The sequence below is a fragment of the Desmodus rotundus genome, chromosome 2, assembly GCF_022682495.2.
Source record: "Desmodus rotundus isolate HL8 chromosome 2, HLdesRot8A.1, whole genome shotgun sequence".
Lineage (NCBI taxonomy): Eukaryota > Metazoa > Chordata > Mammalia > Chiroptera > Phyllostomidae > Desmodus > Desmodus rotundus.
In genome coordinates, this window is record NC_071388.1 from 173,063,416 (window position 1) to 173,086,488 (window position 23,073).

Genomic DNA, 23,073 nt, shown 5'->3' on the forward strand with positions numbered 1-23,073 from the left:
GTAAGGAAAAGGAGAAAAAGAAACACAGTAACATTTATTAAGCATTGTTCTAGGTACCTTACTTATGGTGTCTGATTGACTCTTCTCAACTATGTGATATATTACTTTCCTTATTTATGTTGAAAAACTGAAATGTTAGTGACATTTTTGACCACATAGCCAGGAAGTTAGAGTTAGGATTTGAACTCTGGACTTTGACACTATGATCTTTAACTATGAAGCCAGTTCCATTGGATCTTTGTACTTCTTGATGAGTGCTTGTACTTCATTCATAGAGGATCAAGGCCTCTCTAAGTGAGTATTCCTATTTAGATACTGCTTTTCCTAGTAAGCAGTTACATCGACTCAGTTGAATGTACTCCTTCTGGTGGTATTTTAAGGATGGCAATATATATTTATGTGAGTTTTTTGTCTTTTATTCATTACATATATTTCTAGTTAATCCGACATTATTACAATCTGAAGTGCTTAAAGGAATCTACTCGTTTGTATCCCATTTTCGTTCTGAAAATTGATGTTCCTACAGCTAATGTGGATGTCAATTTAACACCGGATAAAAGTCAAGTATTGTTACAGAATAAGGTACCTTTTTCAGATAACTTTTTCAATTTATGCTATTTATAAACTTAATCATAACCATTTTTGTGGGACAAAGGAGATTTACTTGTTTATACATATTTTTAATGTTATTTTAAATCTTGTCTATTATTTTTATAATTTATCTTCACATTTTCATCTGTATCTTTAGGAATCTGTTTTAATTGCTCTTGAAAATCTGATGACGACTTGTTACGGATCACTACCTAGCACAAATTCTTATGAAAATAAGAAAACAGATGTTTCCTCAGCTGACATGGTTGTTAGTAACACAGCAGAAACAGATGTGCTTTTTAATAAGATGGAGTCATCTGGTAGTAATTATTCAGATGTTAATACTTCAAGCATTTCTTTCCAAAATGATATGCATAATGATGAATCTGTAGAAAACACTAATTGTTTAAATCATCATATACACACTGGTGACCATTATGATGATCATTTTATTAGTGGTAATTCTAACATTGATAAGAACACTAAAATTACATCTCAGGAGATCCCAGTGAATAATTTATTATGTGATGACAACCAGAAGAAATGTAGTGAAATTTGTTCTGTACCTTCTGTTGAACATGCCCAATCAGAAATTGGCAATAAAGGCCATATAAATGAGAGTGGGAAAAATGAGGAAGATCCAGTTCCTGCAAAGTCTTTGGAAATTTGTGCAGATGACTGGAGCAAGGGAAATGCACTCAAAAATTCAATGGGAGAGAACATTGAACCTGTGAAATTTTTAGTGCCTCAAGAAAACTCAGCATGTAAAGAAAGTAAAAATAATAATCCAAGCCCTAAACAAAAGAATCTCAGTGAAGGTTCCTTTAACAAAAAATCAAACGTGGTAGATGACAAATCTGGACAGCTTACAGCTTATGATTTAATTAGCAGTCATGCAATCAAGAAACCCATGTCAGCAAGTGCCCTATTTGTTCAAGATCATCGTGTTCAGTTTCTCACAGAAAATTCTAAGACCAGTTTGGAGGATGCAACAGCACAAATTGAAGAACAGTGGAAGACATTGAGTGAAGAGGAAAAACTGAAGTAAGTTTCCAGAGTTTTCATGTGACCTTAATGTTCAGATACTTCCATCTGCTAGGTTAACAAAAAGCTTTTTAACTTCTTATTTATGGAAAAACAGAATGGCAAATGCCTTTTGACTCGGCTAGAGTACCTTTTTTGTCATCACTTTTTGGGTTAGAGGTTTTTAGTTTTGTTTTCTGTTTTGGTACAAGCCTAAACTATTTATTTAAAAATTTCAACATTTTTGCAGATTTAATTCAGTGCTGTTAAAGCTGCCCCTTTTTCAGTAGCAAGGCTCCTTTCAAAAGTCTTTCTTTTTTATTATTCAGATATAGTTGTCTTCATTTTCCCCCATACCACTCTCCCCCACCACAGCAAACCCCACCTCCCACCCTCAACCCTATCCCCCTTTGGTTTGTCCATGGGTCCTTTATACATGTTCTTTGACAACCATTCCCTTCTTTTCCCTGTTATCGCCCTCCCTTCTCCCCTTTAGTTACTGTTAGTTTGTTATTTATTTCAATGTCTCTGGTTATATTTTACTTGCTTGATTGTTTTGTTGATTAGGTTCCACTTATAGGTGATATCATATAGTATTTGTCTTTTACCGCCTGACTCATTTCACTTAGCATAATGCTCTCCAGTTCCATCCATGCTGTCCCAAAGGGTGGAGCTTCTTTCTTTCTGTTGTGTAGTATTCCACTGTATAAATGTACCATAGTTTTTTGATACACTCAATTTACTGATGGGCACTGAGATTGAGTTGCTTCCAGCACTTAGCTATTGTAAATTGCACTGCTATGAACATTGGAGTGCATAGGTTCTTTTGAATTGATATTTCAGGGTTCTTAAAGTATAATCCCAGCAGTGGAATTGCCAGGTCAAAAAGTAGTTCCATTTTTAGTTTTTTGAGGAAATTCTATATCGTTTTCCATAGTGGCTGCACCAGTCTGCATTCCCACCAACAGTACACTAGGGTTCCCTTTTCTCTGCAGCCTCACCAGCACTTGTTGATTTGTTTATGATGGCCATTCTGACCAGTGTGAAGTGGTATCTCATTATGGTTTTAATTTGCATCTCTCTGATGGCTAGTGATGATGAGCATCCTTTCATATGTCTCTGGGCCCTCTGTATGCCCTCCTTAGAGAATTGTCTGTTCAGGCCCTTTGACCATTTTTTCACTGGGTTGTTTGTTTTCCTGGAGTGGAGTCATGTGAGTTCTTTATATATTTTGGAGATTAGACCCTTGTCCAAGGTATCATTGGCAAATATATTTTCCCATATGGTTGGTTCCCTTTTCATTTTGCTGATGTTTTCTTTATCCATGCAGAAGCTTTTTATTTTGATGAAGTCCCATTTCTTATTCTTTCCTTTATGTCCTTAGCTCTAAGGGACATATTGGTGAAAATATTGCCTCATGGAATATCTGAGATTTTCCTGCCTATGTTCTCCTCTAGGACTTTTATAGTATGGCAACTTATAGTTAAGTCTTTTATCCACCTGGAACTTATTTTTTTGTATGGTGTAAGTTGGTGATTGAGTTTAATTTTTTTTTGCATGTAGCTGTCCAGATCTCCCAACACCATTTGTTGAAGAGGCTATTTTTACTCCATTTTATGCTTCTGCCCCCTTTGTCAAATATTAATTGACCATATAGACATGGGTTTATTTTGGGGCTCTCTATTCTGTTCCATTGATCTATGTATCTGTTCTTGTTCCAGTACCAGACTGTTTTGATTACTGTGGCCTTGTAATGCAGTTTGATATCAGATATTATGATCCCTCCTACTTTGTTATTCTTTCTCAAAATTGCTGCAGATATTCAGGGTTGTTTATGGTTCCATATAAATTTCTGAAATTTTTTTTTATATCTGTGAAATATGTCATTGGTATTTTAATAGGGATTGTGTGGAATCTATAAATTGCTTTGGGTAGCATGGACACTTAGATGATGTTAATTCTTTGTTTTTAATACATTTTATTGATTACACTATTACAGTTGTCCCATTTTTTTCTCCCTTTTATTCCCCTCCTGCCTATACCCCCATCCCACCATCATTTGCCCACCATAGTTCATGTCCATGGGTCATACATTAAAGTTCTTTGGCTTTTCTATTTCCCATATTATTCTTACCCTCCCCCTGTCTATTCTGTGCCTATCATTTATGCTTCTTATTCCCTGTACCTTTTCCCCCATTTACTGTTCATATTTTTGATCATCATCTTTTTCTTAGGTAAGTCCCTTGAACATTTTATATAATAAGGGCTTGGTGATGATGAACTCCTTTAACTTTACTTTATCTGGGAAGTACTTTATCTGCCCTTCCATATTAAATGATAGCTTTGCTAGATAGAGTAATCTTGGATGTAGGTCCTTGCCTTTCATGACTGTGAATATTTCTTGCCAGCCTCTTCTTGCCTGCAAGGTTTCTTTTGAGAAATCAGCTGATAGTCTTATAGGAACTCCCTTGTAGGTTATTCTCCTTTCCTCTTGCTGCTTTTAAGATTCTTTCCTTATCTTTAATCTTGGTGTGTCTTGGTGTGGTCCTCCTTACATCCAATTTCTTTGGGACTCCCTGAGCTTCCTGGACTCCCTGGAAGTCCATTTCCTTTGCCAGATTGGGGAAGTTCTTCTTCATTATGTTTTCAAATAAGTTTTCAATATCTTGCTCTTCCTATTCTCCTTCTGGCACCCCTATGATTCAGATGTTGGAATACTTAAAGTTGTCCTAGAGGTTCCTAAGCCTCACCTCATTTTTTTTGTGTTCTTGTTTCTTCATTCTGTTTCAGTTGGATGCTTGTTTCTTCCTTTTGTTACAAATCCTTGATGTGAGTCCCAGTTTCTTTCCCTTCACTGTTGGTTTCCTGTACATTTCCCTTTATTTCATTTTGCATAGCCTTCACTTTTTCCCCTCTTTTGTGACTATAATCAACCATTTCTATGAGCATCTGATTACCAGTGTTTTGAACTGTGCATCTGATAGGTTGGCTATTTCTTCATCATTTAGTTGTATTTTTTCTGGAGCTTTGATCTGTTCTTTTATCTGGGTCATGTTTCTTTGTCTTGGTGCACCTGTTACATAGGAAGGGGTGGAGCCTTAAGTATTCACCAGGGCAGGGCAACCCACATCACTTCATTGTGGTGCTGTATGTGGGGGAGTGATCCAAGAGGGAACAATGCCACTTGTTCAGCTCTCAGTGGGCTTTCAGTCACTTCCTCCACTACCCACAAGGAACTTGGGCCCTTCAGGTGCTGATTCCTGGGTGGGTGGTTTTGTGTACAATCTAGGACCCTGTGGGTCTCTCCAGTGAACTCTCCTGTGAGGCTGGGAGTTTCTCCTGCTTGCTCAACCCTCACAGGTTTTTACAATTAACGCTTTTGAGGCTTTATTTTCCTGTGCTGGAATCCTGGGTTGCATGGTCTGTCTTGCTCCGCAGTTTTTCCTCCTAGTTTATCTACACACAAGTGTGGGACCACCCACTCCTCCAGCCACCACCTTGCCTTGTCCACCAGCCACCATGAGTCCTTTCCACCCTGGCCACCTGTCCTCCCCTCCTACCTGCCTGCATGAATGTGTCTTTTTTAACTCCTTGGTTGTCAGACTTCCATACAGTTTGATTTTCTGGGAGTTCTGGTTACTTTTTGTTTTTAAATTTGTTGTCCTTCTTTTGGTAGGCAAAAGTGTGTCTACCTACTCCTCCATCTTGGCCGGAAGTCATCAAGTTGATGATGACGTTAATTCTTCCAATCCATGACCACAGTATATGCTTTCACTCATTGGTGTCTTCCTTAATTTCTTTCTTCACTGTTGTGTAGTTTTCTGAGTACAGGTCTTTTACCTGCTTGGTTAGGTTTATTCCTAGGTACTTTATTTTTCTTGTTGCTATAGCAAATGGGATTGTTTTCCTGATTTCTGTTTCTGATATTTTGTTGTTGGTGTACAAAAATGCCTTCGATTTCCTAATATTGACTTTGTGTCCCGCTGTTTTGCCAAATTCACTTATTAGGTTGAGTAGTTTCTTGGTGGAGTCTATAGGGTTTTCCATGTACACTATCATATCATCTGCAGACAATGACAGTATTTACTCCTTTCCACTTTGGATGCCTTTCATTTATCTTGTCTGATTGCTGTGGCTAGCACTTCCAGTACTATGTTGAATAAAAGTGGTGAGAGTGGACATGAGTGTTTACATCATAAATGAGTGCTGTACCTTATCAAATGCTTTTTCCGCATCTATTGATATGATCTTGTGATTTTTGTCTTTCCTTTTATTTATGTGATGTATTACATTTATTGATTTGCGAATATTGTACCATCCTCGCATCCGTGGGATGAATCCCACTTGATCGTGGTGTATAATCTTTTTAATGTATTGCTGGATGTGGTTTGCCAATATTTTGTTGAGAATTTTAGCATCTATGTTCATCTGCGATATTAGCCTATAGTTTTCTTTCTTTGTTGTGTCTTTATCTGGTTTTGGGGTTAGGATGATGCCTCATAAAAAAAAAGTTTGAGAGTCTTCCCTCTTTTTGGATTTTTTGTAATGGTCCTAGAATGATAGGGGTCGGCTTTTCCTGAAATGTATAAAATTCTCTTGTACAACCATCCAGTCTAGGGCTTTTGTGTGCCAGGAGTTTTTTGCTTCAGTTTCACCAACTGTTATCAGTCTGTTTCGGCTTTCTGCTTCTTCTTCATTCAGTTTTGGAAGATTTTATTTTTCTAGAAATTTGTCCATTTCATCCAGGTTTCCAAATTTCTTGGCATATAGTTTGTAGTAGTTTCTTACAATTCTTTGTATTTCTGTGGTATCATTTGTAATCTCTCCTCTTTCATTTCTGATTTTATTTATTTGGGTCCTCTCTCTTTTTTTCTTGATGAATCTGGTTAAAGGCGTGTTTAATTTGTTTAACTGTTCAAAGAACCAGCTCCTGGATTTATTGATCCTTTGAATTGTTCTTTTAGTCTCCATGTCTTTTAATTCTGTTCTGATCTTGGTTATTCCCTTCCTTCTACTCTTTCTGGGCTTTGTTTGTTGTTGTTCCTCCAGTTCTTGTAGATGTAAGGTTAAGTTGTTCATTTGAAATGTTTCTATCTTTTTTAGGTAGGCCTGTATTGCTATGAACTTCCCTCTAGGGACTGCCTTTGCTGTGTCCTATAGGTTTTGGACTGTTGTGTGTTCATTTCCATTTGTTTCCAGGAACTTTTTCATTTGTTCCTTGAGTTCATTGTTAACCTATTCATCGTTTAATAATATGCTATTCAATCTTCATAAATATGAATGTTTTTGAGTTTTTTTCCTCGAGGTTGGTTTCTAGTTTCAGGCCCTTGTAGTCCAAGAAAATGTTTGATATAATTTCAATTTTCTTGAATTTGTTGAGTCTCATTTTGTGTCCTGTCATATGGTATACGTATCTTTGAAAATATTCCACGTGCATTTGAAAAGAATGTGTATTTTGCTTCTTTGGGATGAAAGATTCTTTATATATCAGTTAAGTCCATTGGATCTAGGGCATTGTTCAGTGCCACAATATCCTTGTTGATGTTTTATTTGGAAGATCGATCCATTGTTGACAGTGGGGTGTTAAAATCCCGTAGTATAAGTGTGTTGCTGTCTATATCTTTCTTGAAGTCCTCCAAGATTTTCCTTATATATTTGGGTGGTCCTATGTTGCGTGTGTGTGTGTGTTAATAATGTTTATGTTTTCTTGATGGATTCTTCCCTTGAGTATTATGAAGTGTCCTTCTGTGTCTCTTTTAATGGCCTTTGTTTTGAAGTCTATTTTGTCTGATATAAGTACTGCTACCCCAGCTTTTTTTTCCTGTCCATTGGTGTGGAATATTTTTTTCCAACCCTTCACTTTCAGTTTGTGTAGGCCTCTTGTTCTGAGATGGGTCTCTTGTAGGCAGCATATGTGAGGGTCATGTTTTCTTAACCATTAAGCAGCTCTATGTCTTTTGATTGCAGCATTTAATCCATTTATATGTTAGGTTGTTATTGATAGGTACTTACTCATTTTTCCTCCTTTGTACCTGTGTTCCCCTCTCTCTTACTCTTCTACTTCTTAAAGCAGTCCCTTTAGCATCTCTTGAAGTACTTGTTTGGTGGAGGTATATTCTTTTAGCCTTCTTCTGTCTGGGAAGCTCCTCTTTTCACCTTCCATTTTAATTGAGAGCCTTGCTGGGTAGAGTAGTCTTGGTTGCAGGCCTATGGTTTCCATTACTTAGAATATTTCTTGCCATTCCCTTCTGGCTTGTAGTGTTTCCATTGAGAAATCAGCTGCTAGCCTTATGGGAGATTTCTTGTATGTTACTTCCTGGTTCTCCTTTGCTGCCTTTTAGAGTCTCTCTGTCTTTAAAACTTGGAATTTTAATTGTGATGTGTCTTAGAGTAGGCCTCTTTGGGTTCATCCTTATTTTGACTCCTAGTGCTCCCTGAACTTGCATGGCTTTTCCCCTCCCTGGGTTAGGAATGTTTTCTGTCATTATTTTTTCAAACAGGTTTTCTATCCCTTGCTCCCTTTCTTCTCCTTCCGGCATTCCTATGATTTGAATGTTGTTGCATTTCGTGTTGTCCTGCAGTTGCCTTAAGCTGTCTTCATATTTTTTGAGTCCTTTTTCGTGCAGCTGCTCTGCTTGTGTGTTTCTTTTTGCCCTGTCTTCCATCTCATTAATTCAGTCCTCTGCTTCATCCAGCCTTCTTGTAATTCCTTCTAGTGTATTTTTTATTTCAGATATTGTACTCTTCATTTCTTCCTGGTTCTTGTTTATAGTTCCTATTTCCTTTTTTCATACTGTTGTAGTTCCAAACAGTTCCTTGTAGGTTTCAATGAGTTCCTTGAGCATCGTTATCACCATTCTTTTGAATTCTGTATCTGATAGTTTGTTTGCCTCCATTTCATTTAGCTCTTTTACTGAGCAATCTTTCATTCCTTTCAATTACGGGTTCTTTCTTTGTCTCCCCATTTTAGGTGACTCTTTTTGTTTGTTTCTGCGATTCCAAATGTTCTGCTTTGCCAGCTGTTTTCATAGGGTGAACTTCTGTGGTAGAGGATCTGTGGGACTTAGCAGTGCAGTGTCTTTGATCTCCTTGTCTGGATGCTCTAGGGTTGCCCTGTCTTCCTTTTGTGTGGGCTCTCTTGTTGTACTTGGATTTTACTTGTTGGTGGCTCCTTTGTTGATGGGTTCTCTCCTCCAGTGGGTTTACTGGTATTCACAACTCCCACCTTGTCTTGAATGCTGTTGTACAGGTATTGGTTAACAAAGCAGTATTATCAGACAACCAAACCTAGGGCAGCAAAAAGAATCCCCCTACCATATCAACAGTTTCAGCCACAATTGAACTAAAATTAATAAAGGTGAAGAGAGATTGTGGATATTATATGACAAAAGGAATATGAGATGACTAAAAGAAGGGAAAATGTTTTGTGTTAAGGAGGAGAATTTATAACAGTTGGGATAGAACCAAGGCGAACAAACAAACAAAACAAAAACTAAAATGGAAAGAGGAGAAAAAAAACAGTGTAAGTTTTGACAGCTAGCAAAGTGAAATTTGGCTCAGCTGTTGGTGTTCACAGACTGACTTCTTTCTGGATCTGTTTCTGGTTTTCTCACAGCTCCAGGTCTTATTGAAAGAAAGAAGAAAAAAAAAGCTTCCTGCTGATTTTAAACCTGCCAAGCCAGTTTTGCAGGTCTTCCCAGGTCCTGCAGGCAGAAGGGGGCTGGGCTCAGTTTTTTTCCTTTCCTGTGGGTCCACAAGGATTGGGGCTCAATCTGGGCTGCAAATAATCACTGGTGCCCAGTTTCCAGCCCATGCCCTCAGAACACTGTGGCCCACACTGTCCAACCTGCACATTTGCACCAGGCCAGCACCAATAATCCACCTTGTTTTTCAACCCTTCTATCAGTCTGGGAGGCGCCCTGAGTGGGAGCAAATCGCACCCCCACTCCTCCCTCCTCGCTGGCCCTGGGCTACACTCACGCAAGGTTCCTGTATGGCTGCCCAGTTCTTTTTTGAGAGGTGCTGCCTGCCACTCCTAACAAGCGCTGGGCTTTCCACACAGTTCACCTCTCTGACCAGCTCAGAGTCTATCTGGGTCACAGCCCATCTCTTCTCCCAGCTCCAGGTATGACCCAGCTCTCCATTTTCTCTGGTACTATCCCCAGCCAAGTGACCACTGCCCTATACAAATACGTACACGGCAGTCTCTGTGTCACTTACTGCCTTTTTATCCCTGCAGCAGCTTTCTGCATCCAGGTCTCTGCTGGTGCAGGTCTGAGACTTCCCTGCTCTGGGAGAGGAGGGATCCAGTCAATGTCTATCACTGACCCTGCTCTCTCCCCAGTGCTCCCCGGGAATCCGCTGTCTCTGACCCACAGCCCAGGGACCTTCCCAGTGGCCTACAAAATCTTACCACCTGTTTTTAAGTGTCCTCTGCACACTTTTCCTTCCAAACTTCATATCATCTGGGATTCTGTTAGCTGTTCACTCTGTTCTTCAGAAGATCGCCTAGATGTCCCAGTTGGGTGCATGAGCAGGTGGGCTCAGCACCTACCTACATCGCCACCATCTTCCTCCTCTCATCAGTCTTGTTTATGTATTGCCAACTTTTAACCATGGTAGTGTGTTGGTAGGTAAATAAGCAGTTTGATCTCTTTACTTAAAATAATTACATATTACTTGCCATCTTTAGGTCAGATGATCTGAATAAATATTCCTAGATAATATGATGGGTATTTCTAATTGACTTAGAGCACTTATTATAAACTCAAAAAATGTTTGAGTGATCTACCCACCAGAACATGAAAGAGTAGAATTGTACTTCCAATCTAAACCATCTCAATTCTCTGTCAGACATCGGGAGGAAGAATTTTAATGTAACCTATCTTCCAGAATTTCTGTTTGATGATAAAATACATGAATACTTGACCAATTTTTTTTCATTAGCTTATCTAGTCTTATAAAGATACTATCAATTTAAAATAATGAAGAGCACTATTAATACCAGTAGGCAAGACCTCCATAAATTAATTTCTCTTTTCACACTTATTTTTGGTGGGGATGGTAGTCATATGTTTTCTTTTCTCAGACATACACTAAAGTAGGCAAAACAGCACAGTGAGCCCATGATCTCATAGTCAGTCCTGGTTCATCCATACCTCCACTCATTTCACTTCCCCTTCTTTACCATGATTATTTTGAAGGAAATTCTAGGGTAATACATATTTCATAAATGTTTTAGCATGTATCTGTAAAAAATAAAGATACTCTATTTTAAATATAGCCATAATATAATTGTCATAACTTTTTAAAATAGGAATTCCTTAATATCAAATATTCATTGTTTAGAATTCTAACTATTTCTTGTGTCAATTTTTTTTTTTAAGTTTCTCTATTTGAATTAAGATGCAACTAAGGGTCACAAGTGATTATCTTCAAAGATTAGTGCACTTAACCTGTAGTACAGCAAACCCACAAATGTTGAATTGCATTGGCCCTGGAGGTAATGCATTGATAGCTGTCTGAGTATACGAAATGAAAGCATAGATATTTCTGGTTTTCGTGGAACTAGAGACAGTATAATAGCCTAAGATAGCTATTACCTTGCAGCCTCACAATAGCAAGTATTGTTCTAGTTTTGGGGAATGTCAGCATTATTGCTCATTATAGGTCCCAAGGTGTTAGGGTACTAGGGTTATGGTTAATAGGCTTCATCTGAAAGTTTGTCATCGTGCAATATTCTGTAATCTAAAATGTTCTCTATCTTATTACTATAAGGCGGACAAAGAGCCAGTATTAGTCAAAAGCAGACCTCTGAAACTCTACTTATATTCTAACCTGTTTCTCTCTGCTAGCTTTTTGTAAAAATGTGTGGACAGTATCTCCCATAGTTGTGAGGTTTAAATAAGATATTGTGTGTTATGATACAAGATAAATGACTGGCATATAGTGAATGTGCCAGATGTCAGTGATGTCAATCAGATTTTTAATCTGTGAAAAAGAAATTTCTGTTGTGACTGAAATTATTTTTCATTTGCTTCATCAATATAAATTTAATCTGCAGACTAGAAATAGAAGCCTATGATGGAAATATAGGTATTTTAAAATTAGAGAGCTTCCTCTATATCACAGATTACTGTGTTAGAATCTTCCAGAGCCAGAGGTCTTGAGACCATGATCGGCAGTGTCCAAAATAATTATTAGTGAGATGGTGAAACAAAAATATCACACTAATAACACTACCACTTCTCTTGTAGTCTTTATTTTGGAGTTCTTTCCGTGATTCTAAATGCTACATGAGTGCTAGGGATATGAGAACACTCCTCTGTTCCACAGCTAACCAGACTTTTTATTCATCCTTCTTTTCTTTTTTTCATGTTCTTTTTTAATGTTTCTTTCCCTTCTTCCCTCCCTTTTTTCTTTCTTCCTTTCCTTCTTTCCAAGTCCTTTCCCTCCCTTTCTTCTCTCTTTCCTTCCTTAAATTGGGGAGTATATATTGAAGGCATTCTTTTACCAGGCCCTCTATACTCTGGCTAGTCACTCAGATACAGTTGTTAATAAACATTTTCTACTTATAAATGGTTCAGTCTAGGTAGGAATACAATTAAAAAATAGTAACCATAGAATGTCATGAGTTTTAAAGTAAAAAAATGTATATAGGGAATCATGAAAACACCTAGTAGTTGGTCTTAATCTCATCTATGAGACAGAAAATGCTTTCCGGAATAGAAGTCAGTCATAAAGCTGTAGGGAATTTTCTAGGTAGAAGGAACACTATGTAAGAAGGCCCAGAAACTAGAAGGAGAATGGTGTTATTCAGGAACCGAAAGATGCCCTCTATAATAGGAACTGAATATAGGGGAATATTCAGAAAGATGGGGAAGATGGTAAGAGGGAAAGAAAGATGGGGAAGAAAGAAAGATGGGGAAAGCAGGCTGGGTCATGGAAGGGTTCTGAAACTGTAACAAAAAAATTGAAAGAAAAAAAAAAACTAGAATCATTTCTGATTCTAGGAAAGAAAGATGGGGAAAGCAGGCTGGGTCATGGAAGGGTTCTGAAACTGTAACAAAAAAATTGAAAGAAAAAAAAAAACTAGAATCATTTCTGATTCTAGGAAAGAAAGATGGGGAAGGCAGGCCAGGTCATGGAAGGGTTCTGAAACTGTAACAGAAAGTTTGGAAAAAAAACTAGAATCATTTCTGCTGAGAACTTAGGGCAGACTGTAGAGTAGGGGCATTTTCATTTTTCATTTCTTCCTTTCTGGGTCCCCCCTCCTTGCCTTGTTTCTCCCCTGTAGTGGGTTAGAAACCAGATTAAGACATGTGCACGCCCACTGGGATCTTGGTCAGTTAATGTTAACTTGAACTTGTAGTAGGTATGAACATATTGCTACTTAAAATAACTAAGAATAAATTCTAATTGTGGTATTAATTGAAAATGGTAAATAAACTTTATAATTACATGTAATCTTTAGTTACAAAAAACATTTTAATTGATTACTTGTCAAATTATAATTAGTATTTTCCATTCAAGTTACTAAATCCCTTAATGACATTAAGTCAAAGGTAGCAGCTGTTTTTACTTGACATTCATGTACTGTTCCTTTGGACATAACCTTTTATATTTTTCAAGGAACTAACGACATTGAGTTCTTGAGTAAATCAAAAGATTAGTACCATATGTGAAAATTTGCACTTTATAATTAATTACAAATGGTGACCTTCATCTTGAACTCATTTTCCTTTGTACAGGAAATCTTGAATTTGAATGTCCAGGAGCTAAAAATACCTAATTGTAGTGCTGTTGAAAGTAAACTAATCATGTGTTTTATATAGCTAATTCAGAAGTTCAGATTCTAAGTAAAATTGAGAGAAAATAATGTAAAAAGTTATGAAAATGACATGGTGAATAACCAAAAGAGGCATTTTTAAATCTAACTTACAAAGTCATTTTTACATTCTTACCCCCCTAGCGTTTTTTTATTAAACAAACATGTACTAAGTAAGTACAAAATACACAACATGCTATGGTCTTTTGTCTCTTAGTTTCACTTAATATTTAATACAGTTCTTCCAATAATAGCATTTCTAACACAAATCTATTCAAATTTCTCCTTTAAAAATGTTTAGAATTCTTTTGTTTTGGTTTTAGGTGTGGTTGTTTATAACTGTGAGTTTGCTGTCATTTTTACTGTTCATATTTTTTATCTTCTTTTTCTTAGGTAAGTCCCTTTAACATTTCATATAATAATGGCTTGGTGATGATGAACTCCTTTAACTTGACCTTATCTGAGAAGCACTTTATCTTCTTCCCTTCCATTCTAAATGATAGCTTTGCTGGATACAGTAATCTTGGATGTAGGCCCTTGCCTTTCATGACTTGGAATACTTCTTGCCAGTCCCTTCTTGCCTGTAAGGTCTTTTTTGAGAAATCAGCTGATAGTCTTATGGGAACCCCTTTGTAGGTAACTGTGTCCTTTTAGAATTCATCCAGTTTCTTGAAACAACAGATAACAGTCTCAAGTCTGAAATTTAAAACTGAATTTTAAAAAAAATTTAGCAAGATTGCTTAAATAATTGTTAACCATTAGTCAGATTGTGTTCCCTCTTTGTTATATGTTTCTTGATAGAAAATAATGGTAGCAAACATTATCATTTACTATGTGCTAAGTACTATTCTAAAGTACTTGACACATTTAATACATTTTATTCCTCACATCAAAACTATGAAGTAGCTGTAGATTATCCATACTGAGGCACAGAAAAATTAAATGATTTGCCAAGGTTTGTAGAGCTACTAAGTGGCAGGGCAAAGACAAGCCAGAGAGTCTGTCTCGAGGGTCTGTGCTCTTAGCCACTACATTTTGCCGAACACAATAATAGTAGTTTTCAATTCTGGATATACGTTAGAATCAACCATTGAACTCTAAAACTGGTACTGCCTGACTTCAGCCTAGGGCTGGAGTATTAGAAACAGTTGGACCTAGGCATCTCATTTTTTTAGAAAATGATTGATACAACAATTGTGCTAGAACTCAGTATAATTTTTAAATGTTCATTATTTTGTACCTTTGAATTAAATTACATGGTTTGGATTTGTTCAGTTTGAGTGATTTTTTCATTGATGACTCCAAATTGAGAAATAAGTAGCAACTGAAAAAATAAACATTCAGCTACAAAACCATTATAAATTTTATTTTTTATTATATTTTTAATATATTTTTTGATTATACTATTATAGTTGTCCCATTTTTTTCTCCCCTTTATTCCCCTCCACCCTGCACCCCCCTTCCACCAGCATTCCCCCACCTTAGTTCATGTCCATGGGTTATACATTTAAGTTCTTCAGCTTCTCCATTTCCCATACTATTCTTAACCTCCCCCTGTCTGTTTTGTACCTACCATTTATGCTTCTTATTCCCTGTACCTTTTCCTCTATTCTCCCCCTCCCTCTCCCCTCTGTTAACCCTCCATGTGATCTCCATTTCTGTGATTCTGTTCCTGTTCTAGTTGTTTGTTTAGTTTGTTTTTGTTTTTTAGGTTTGGTTGTTGATAGTTGTGAGTTTGTTATCATTTTACTCTTCATAGTTTTTATCTTCTTTTTCTTAGGTAAGTCCCTTTAACATTTCATATAATAAGGGCTGGGTGGTGATGAACTGCTTTAACTTGACATCATCTGGGAAGCACTTTATCTGCTCTCCCATTCTAAATGAAAGCTTTGTTGGATACAGTAATCTTGGATGCAAGTCCTTGCCTTTCATGACTTTGAATACTTCTTTCCAGCCCCTTCTGGCCTGCAATGTTTCTTTTTTGAGAATCAGCTGATAGTCTTATGGGAACTCCTTTGTTAGGTAACTATCTTCTTTGCTCTTGCTGCTTTTAAGATTCTCTCCTTATTTTTCATCTTAGGTAACTTAATTATGATGTGCCTTGGTGTGTGCTTCATATATGCTGGGTTGCTGGTTGTGCCATAGGTCACTAAGGTGTTTTTTCAGTCTTCTTCAATCACTTTTCTCTGTTGTTTAGATTGGATAATTTTTATTGATCTATATTCTATTTCACCGACCCTTTCTTTTGCCATCTCTGATCTTCTGTTAAGCCTGCCTAGTGAATTCTTCATTTCAGATACTGTTTTCCAGTTCTAAAATTTTAGTTTTCATTTGGCCCTTTAAAAAATTTCCCTTCCTTGTTGAGATTCCCCTTTCTATTCTCTCGTTATAATCATCTTTTTCTTTAAGTCCTTAAATATTTATAAAAACCTATTTTTAATTTTTTTTCTTTGTGAATTCCAACATTGAGTCATCTTAGGGTTGGTTTCTACTGACCACTTTTTCTCTTGACCATGACTTTTATTTTCCTGTTTTATTGCTGGAATGATAACTTTGTATAATCGACATTGTGACTGATATGTTGTGGAAACTTTGGATTCTGTTTTCTTCTGAAAAGTGTTGGATTTTGTTCTGCCGGTCATTTAAATTATTGAGAGATCACCTTGAGCTTGTGAGTGCTTTGTTTTAAACTTTGTTGGGGAGACTAAATTTTGCCTTTAGTCCTAGGGTAGCTTCCGTAGTTTTAGTACAGTTTTTTTTTTCTTACCCTTAAGATACGGTCCTCCTTCAGTTTTAATTGAAAGCCCAAAGTGTTTACTATACCATGGAATTCTGTGGAATTCAAACTCCAAATTCTTTTTTTCCCTGAAATGAGTAGCCATTGAAATCTCAGTATAGCTCACTTAGCTTTCTAGTAATTGTTTTCCTCTTGATTTCCACACATGGGATTTTCTCCCTCAATTTTCAGTTGTTTTGGAAGCAAAGAGCTCTGTGTTCTGCTGACTCAAGCAAATAAGAGTGCAGCTTTCTGATTGAGTTCTTGCCATTCTCCCTTAATGCTGAGGACTACTCTCTGGGTAAAGGCTGTATAAATGTGGTTCTCTTTAAGATTTGAACCCATTCCAATTTATGCCTATTTTGGGGTACTCTTCAGTGCCTATTTTAAAAGGTTGGTATCTATATTTTGTTCATATATGGGAGGGTTTTATATATATGGTATATATGGAAGGGATAGTCCAATATAAGCTTTCATCATTACCAGACCTTGAATGTCAACAATATTTTTTATAAAATTTATTTCATATGGTTAATACATTTCTGATTATGGCCTCATTACTCTGTTTTATCTCTATTCATAGATATGAAGACAGGGCTGCTAAAGACTTGGAACGATACAATCGGCAAATCAAGAGAGCCATTGAACAGGAGTCACAAATGTCATTACAAGATAGCAGGAAAAAGATAAAACCCTCCAGCTCCTGGAATTTGGCACAGAAACACAAGTTAAAACCGTCAGTATCTAATCAGCCAAAACTTGATGAGCTTTTTCAGTCCCAAATTGAAAAAAAAAAGAACCAAAACATTAAAATAGTTCAAATTCCCTTTTCTATGGAAAACTTTAAAAAAAAAATTGAGAAACACAAGAACTTTGAATTAGAAGAAAAGGACGAACTTTGCTTGATCCACAATCTCAAGTTTCCTGATGCATGGCTAGTTACATCCAAAACAGAGGTACTGTTACTAAATCCATATAGAGTGGAAGAAGCCCTGCTGTTTAAAAGACTTCTTGAGAATCATAAACTTCCTGCAGAACCACTGGAAAAACCAATTATATTAACAGAGAGGTACGGTGAAGTAATACAATATTTTTAACTCTAAAGACATGAATCCATGCTAGATTAGAAATTGAAGGTAAAAAGCTGAAAGTGTTGCTCTGGCTAGGTTTCTCAGTTGGTTAGAACATTGTTTCAATTCACCAAGGTTGTGGGTTCGATTCCCCTCCCCCCGTCAGGGCACATAACAACAACCAACAAATGCATGGATGAGGAGAACAACAAAGTTGATGTCTGTCTGTCTGTCTCTCTCTCTCAACTTTTTGAAAAGTTGAAGGTGTTTTTTAGTAAAGTGAAATTCACTTGAAGAAACCTTTTAAAAACTTTATTTCTAATTTTCAGTGGAATTAATTTCTTTTAAATAAATAATTTTAAAAATATTCTACATAGTTCTATAGTTCATAAATATGAAGTTCAGCTCTCCTCCTGTATATTAGTGATTTTCCTAGGATAATTTTGAAGTTAGAATGTCATAAATCTTCTTCATAGTGTGACCTTTAACATTTAAAAATATACCAAAATAGAATTGAACAATGAATACCTTTATCAACAATGTTCAAGATTTTGCCACATTTACTGTGTCTGCCCTTGTGTATGTGTGTGCTTATTTTCGTACCTTTGCTAAAGTATTTTAGAATAATTCCTACCCATCTTTCAGTGTACATCTCTCAAAAATGGCTATTTTATTACCTAACCTCAATGCCTGTGTCACCCTGAAGAACTAGGGTGTATCTGGAATTTTCTGAAATGTGACATCCCCATCACAGTTAATATTAAGTTTTTTTGGAACTGAGCTATAGATGGTAATATGGATTTGGCTTAGTTTTCTAACTAGAATTCTAAGAAGGGTTGTGTAGCTTATATCTGAAGAGCATAATTTAGATATCTATAAAATACAAAGTAAGATCTCAATAATAATAATAACAATGGTTAATGTTTATTGAGCCTTATGACAGGAACTTTACTAAGCCCTTATACCTCTCATAAGGTGTAAAGATTTCATGTTCTTTATACTTTATGAGGGAGAGATACAACCATTATCCATATTTTATAGATGAGGAAACTGAAACACAGAACTGTTAAGTATCTTACCTAGGTTCACAAAGCTATTGAATAGTTGGATTCAGTCGTCCAATCTAGACAGTAACTGTAGAGCATATACCATTCACTGCTACACTATGTCATCATCATCACCACTGAATCTCAGATTGATTTTCTGAATATTGGTTAGACCAGTGAGAGCACACCTGACCTGTAGCCAAAGCTTTCCTCTCTGTGACAGTCTGCTCCCATAGCCCGTGGCTTCCTCTACCTTTTAGAGATGATAAGCAAACACATCTGTGAATTTACTTTTTCAAGGGTACAGGATTATAGTGAAGAAATAACTTACAGTCTTGTACTGGAACATAGAACAGTACACCTTGTATACGTAAGACAGTATCTATCACTTGGTAGGCACTCAGCTATTCATTGACTAAATGGAAAAATGGTAAGCACTCACACGTCAACCCCAATAGACACTTTATTGTAAAAACATGTTTGAGCACTATGATCAAGCCTGAAATCAACATATAAGGCTAATTTGTGCCATAGATAATCTTTGGCTATCTCAGAATTTTGTTTAAAGCCTGTACTACTCAGAACCATTTCATATGCCACCTTTGGCACACATTCCATGTCTACAGTAGACTGAAGGAATTACTAAATTTATAAGTTCCTGGGAGAAAAAGATAATATGCTTATCTTTTTATTATTGAAGAAACCTTGACCAACAATTGAAAATTATGTGGTGTGGACCACTTGAGTAACTTGATAATGTATTATTGTGTCTGCTTAAAGGTATAAATGGCATTATTTATAAATAAAGTTTTCATTTGTATTAGAGCACATTTTGTACTTTACATCTCATTTGTAACATTCTAGAAGATAAAAACTTTCTCATATCTATTCTTCCCCTTTATGTAAATTGTATGTAATAGGTCTATAAAATATTAACAAAAATGTAAAAAAATAAAGTTTCTTACACAGCTATTTATACCTTTGTATTTTGGTTAGTAGTAATAATTTTTTAAAGGACTTGGGTTAACTTTTTTCCATAAATTTTTTATTTTCTTTTCATATTTAATAAGTTAAAGGGCCATTATTTCTTTTTCAGTCTTTTTAATGGATCTCATTATTTAGAGATTTTATGTAAAATGACAGCAGATGACCAAAGATCCAGTGGATCAACTTACCTGTCTGATCCTCGTCTTACAGCAAATGGTTTCAAGATAAAATTGATACCAGGTATGATGATATGTTTTAATATTTCCTGAATTGGAAAAATAAGTCATGTTCCAAGAGACACATTTAGATTTCATAATTTAGAGATATCATGGTGTATTTTTGTCTTCCCAAAAGTATGTCAGCTGTGTAAAAATAGTCACATTTCAAACATGTCACATCTGTCTGAAATAAGCAAGCTTAGCATCTCTTTCAGATCGTTGCCTTGCATTTTCACTTTCATAACTAATCAAGTAACTTCATTGTAATTTTTGCCATCCTTTGTCACAGTATTCACACTGCCTTTGTTTAGCTAAGTTATTTGATACTCCTTTAGATGATGAGGCAGAAGTAAATATGCAGCTTTCTGAAATGACCTAACAAAAATGGACATCTTTTTTTTTAATGATTTTATTTATTTTTAGAGAAAAGGGAAGATAGGGGGAGAAACATCAATGTGAGAGAAACATCAGTCAGTTGCCTCTCCTACATGCCCCAACCAGGGATCAAACCCACAACCCAGGCTGTGCCCTGACCAGGAATCTAACCTACATCTTTGTGTTTGCAGGAACAGTGCTCAACCAACTGAGCCACACCAGTCAGGGACACATCTTTCTTTTTTTTTTAAATCATGTAGTTGTTTTGTCAATTAAATGTGTAACATCAGTACTCTTACTGTTTGGAGAGTAGATGATTTGATTCCATGGCTTTGCTAAAAAGACTATGTGATAACACTATGTTTGCTATGGAAATTCACTGGGTAGGGAGAAAAAAGGATCCTGGTTAGGAGACCTCAGTTTTCCTGGGTGGCTCTTTCTCTGTTCTTTCATAGTTTCCGAACTGCCTTCTGTCTTAGCTTTCTCTGTCAGTATCAAGAGGTACAAGGGCACCATGAAGAGTGATACTACTCTTCCCCCTTCCCAGCCATTTCTAATCTTGTCATAACCAAAGTTTATAAAAACAAAGTTCAACCAAAAGATTTTTAAAAGAATGTTTTACTGAGATCTCAAAAGAAAATAAGTAAAAACAATGTACAAAACCATGAAATTTAGATATATACTAAAAATACTTTGGTATTCTAAACTAATTTTACTTGACTTTTCCAGTTTTAAGGATATCTACTCTAAACTTCTTACCTCCTGCCTCAATCTTAGATATTTAGATTTGGAATAAGAGTGTCTAAATCCCAACTCTGCCATTTAAGAACTGTGTTTATGGGGAAGTGAGTTAGCCTAAATGTTTCCTCTGCAGTAACAATTAGTAATTATTCAATAATTATTATGTATAGGACACTATTCTTAATGTTAATGTATTCATTGATCTTCCTAATAGCCCTAGGAAGTAGGCTCTATTGCCGTCCCCATTTTATGGGTGGAAAAATCAAGGCACAGAAAGTTAAGTTTGCTTAAGGGGACACAGTTAGTGGTAGAACCAGGATTTGAACCCACACAATCTGCCTTTAGAGCCTAGCTGTTAACAGATGTGTTCTATTGCTTGCCTATTAAAATTGGGATACTTATTTCATGAAGTATATTGCTTCCCTATTAAAATTGGGACACTTATTTCATTATAACTGACTGATTTAAGCATTTTTCACACACAAAAAATGCTTCTATCAATCAGTTAGCATAGTATGTAGCAATGATAGGTCTTCAAAAATGTTAGGTATTCAGATATTCTTCTTCCCATCCTCCAGCACTTCTTTCTGATCTAAACTGACTTGTCATAATTTCTTTTAGTCCTCATAGAAAGTTTTCTTCTTTGGGACCCCTAGCATCTTTTAAATTTATTTGCAGTGTGAAACAAGGTGTGTGTGTTGTGTAGCAAGATATTTTTTTTCTAATTAACTCTTTGGTGTTGGTGGCTGGTGCCATTTTTTTCTTAAAAGATGTCATCACAGTGATTTTTTTAAAGTTAGGATAACTGCCCTATCTATTCCAAGAGCATGTTTATTTTTGAGTACCGGTCTAACAGATGCTTTCAGCTCTTAGCTTATAGATAGTGTTTTTAAAGTCCTATTGAGTGTCAGTACTTTGCATGGTACCAAAGATGTAAAAATGAGTGAGACAGTCATCTGCAAACTTACTTGATTTGTTTGGATTTAACTTAGATTATCATCAGCATTATTTCTCTTGTCAACAACAGATCAAATTAAAAACATTCATGTCTTCTTTCTTAATTTTTTTGGCTTTTTTCCTTTATTAATTTTTACGCTATGTTTCTTAAAGCCCATTTCTCTTTTAGTGAGAGTTTTGTTGTATTGGACTTAACTTTGGGTCATTTTGCCAGTTTTCACAAAACATCTTTGGATACAGATAAAGGCATATGAACGACAAGAAGAATACATCTGGCTTTGAGGGGAAAGATTCTGAATATGACTCTAAGAACTTTGTGTATTAATGGACATAGCTTTTTGTTCTGCATCAATAAGAGTTCCATATTTTAGGAAATGAAAACTTGTCAAACCACTTATTAAATTGAAGTATTTTCTCTGAAAATTGGGAAGCATTTCACAGAATTTTTTGGAAACTTCTTGAAAGTTTATTGTTACATGGTTCCAGATGTCTCTTAAGTTTTCCATATCTGAATTTTGCAAGACAGAGATTAAAATATTGCTCAGTTTCCTCATCTGTTGCCAGGTACTTTTTACCCATGTCCACAAGTAATTCTGTGAAATGTGTACAATTTTCCAGGGCAAATGTAGTCAGTTTTAGGCTTTTCAATCAAATCATATTATAAAAGGTGTAGAACCAGCAATAGTGGCAAGTTCTTGATTGATATTTTGCAAATTTCCGTACCTATATAGATATAGATACATATGTAAAAAAAAGTGACCTAGAATATTCTGCTACCTCCTCTTTGCCTATCTAAACCTTGTTTTAAGTCCCTTTCAAGTTCCACTGCTTGCTCAAACACTCATTTTTCTCCATTCACTGACCTCTGTATTTTATCATTTAATGATTGGTTAGATATCTTCTTATATTAGTCTCCAATTGCGTCCTGGGAAAAACATTAGTATGCCTGCTCTGTTTAGTATACTACTATTGCATCTACCATCACATCAAAGAATGAGTCTATAACTGAAAATTGATTAGGGATAGGATCATTGACATACCAGGATCTGAAACTCTTCAAGCTACATCACTCCTCTTTTTTATTTTAATTCCTCCATTTATAGCTACAACTTACACCACTTTCCAACGTTGGACTATCTCATTTTCTTAACTTCAAGATAACACTTTATACATGTCAATATTAAGAACACTGTTATACATATATAGCCAAAGAAAACAAGTGTTTGCTATTTTCCAAAATCAGAAGGCGTTCTAACACCCAATTTGATGCTTTGGAATGTATGCTGTTATAAATATTTTACCTAATTATATATTCAATCATATAGCTAGTTTTTAGTTTTATTTTCATCATTAACTTATTTAGAGTAGGTTAAATAATAGATAACATGTCAGTTTTAAACACTGTCCTAGTAAAATGTTTTTAGTAAACATTAGTATTTCATTTCCTCAAATTACTAATATA

General features: G+C 35.9%; 1 protein-coding gene across 1 annotated transcript in view; it reads left to right on the forward strand.

Annotated features, from left to right (window-relative positions):
- The window catches only part of PMS1 (PMS1 homolog 1, mismatch repair system component), a 73,174-nt gene that overhangs the window by 45,514 nt on the left and 4,587 nt on the right, over positions 1-23,073 (forward strand). The window contains exons 8-11 of the mRNA XM_024563996.3: positions 439-582; positions 749-1,635; positions 16,801-17,286; positions 19,430-19,560. Of these exons, the coding sequence (XP_024419764.2) occupies positions 439-582; positions 749-1,635; positions 16,801-17,286; positions 19,430-19,560 (1,648 nt within the window). The remainder of the gene's footprint in view (positions 1-438; positions 583-748; positions 1,636-16,800; positions 17,287-19,429; positions 19,561-23,073) is intronic.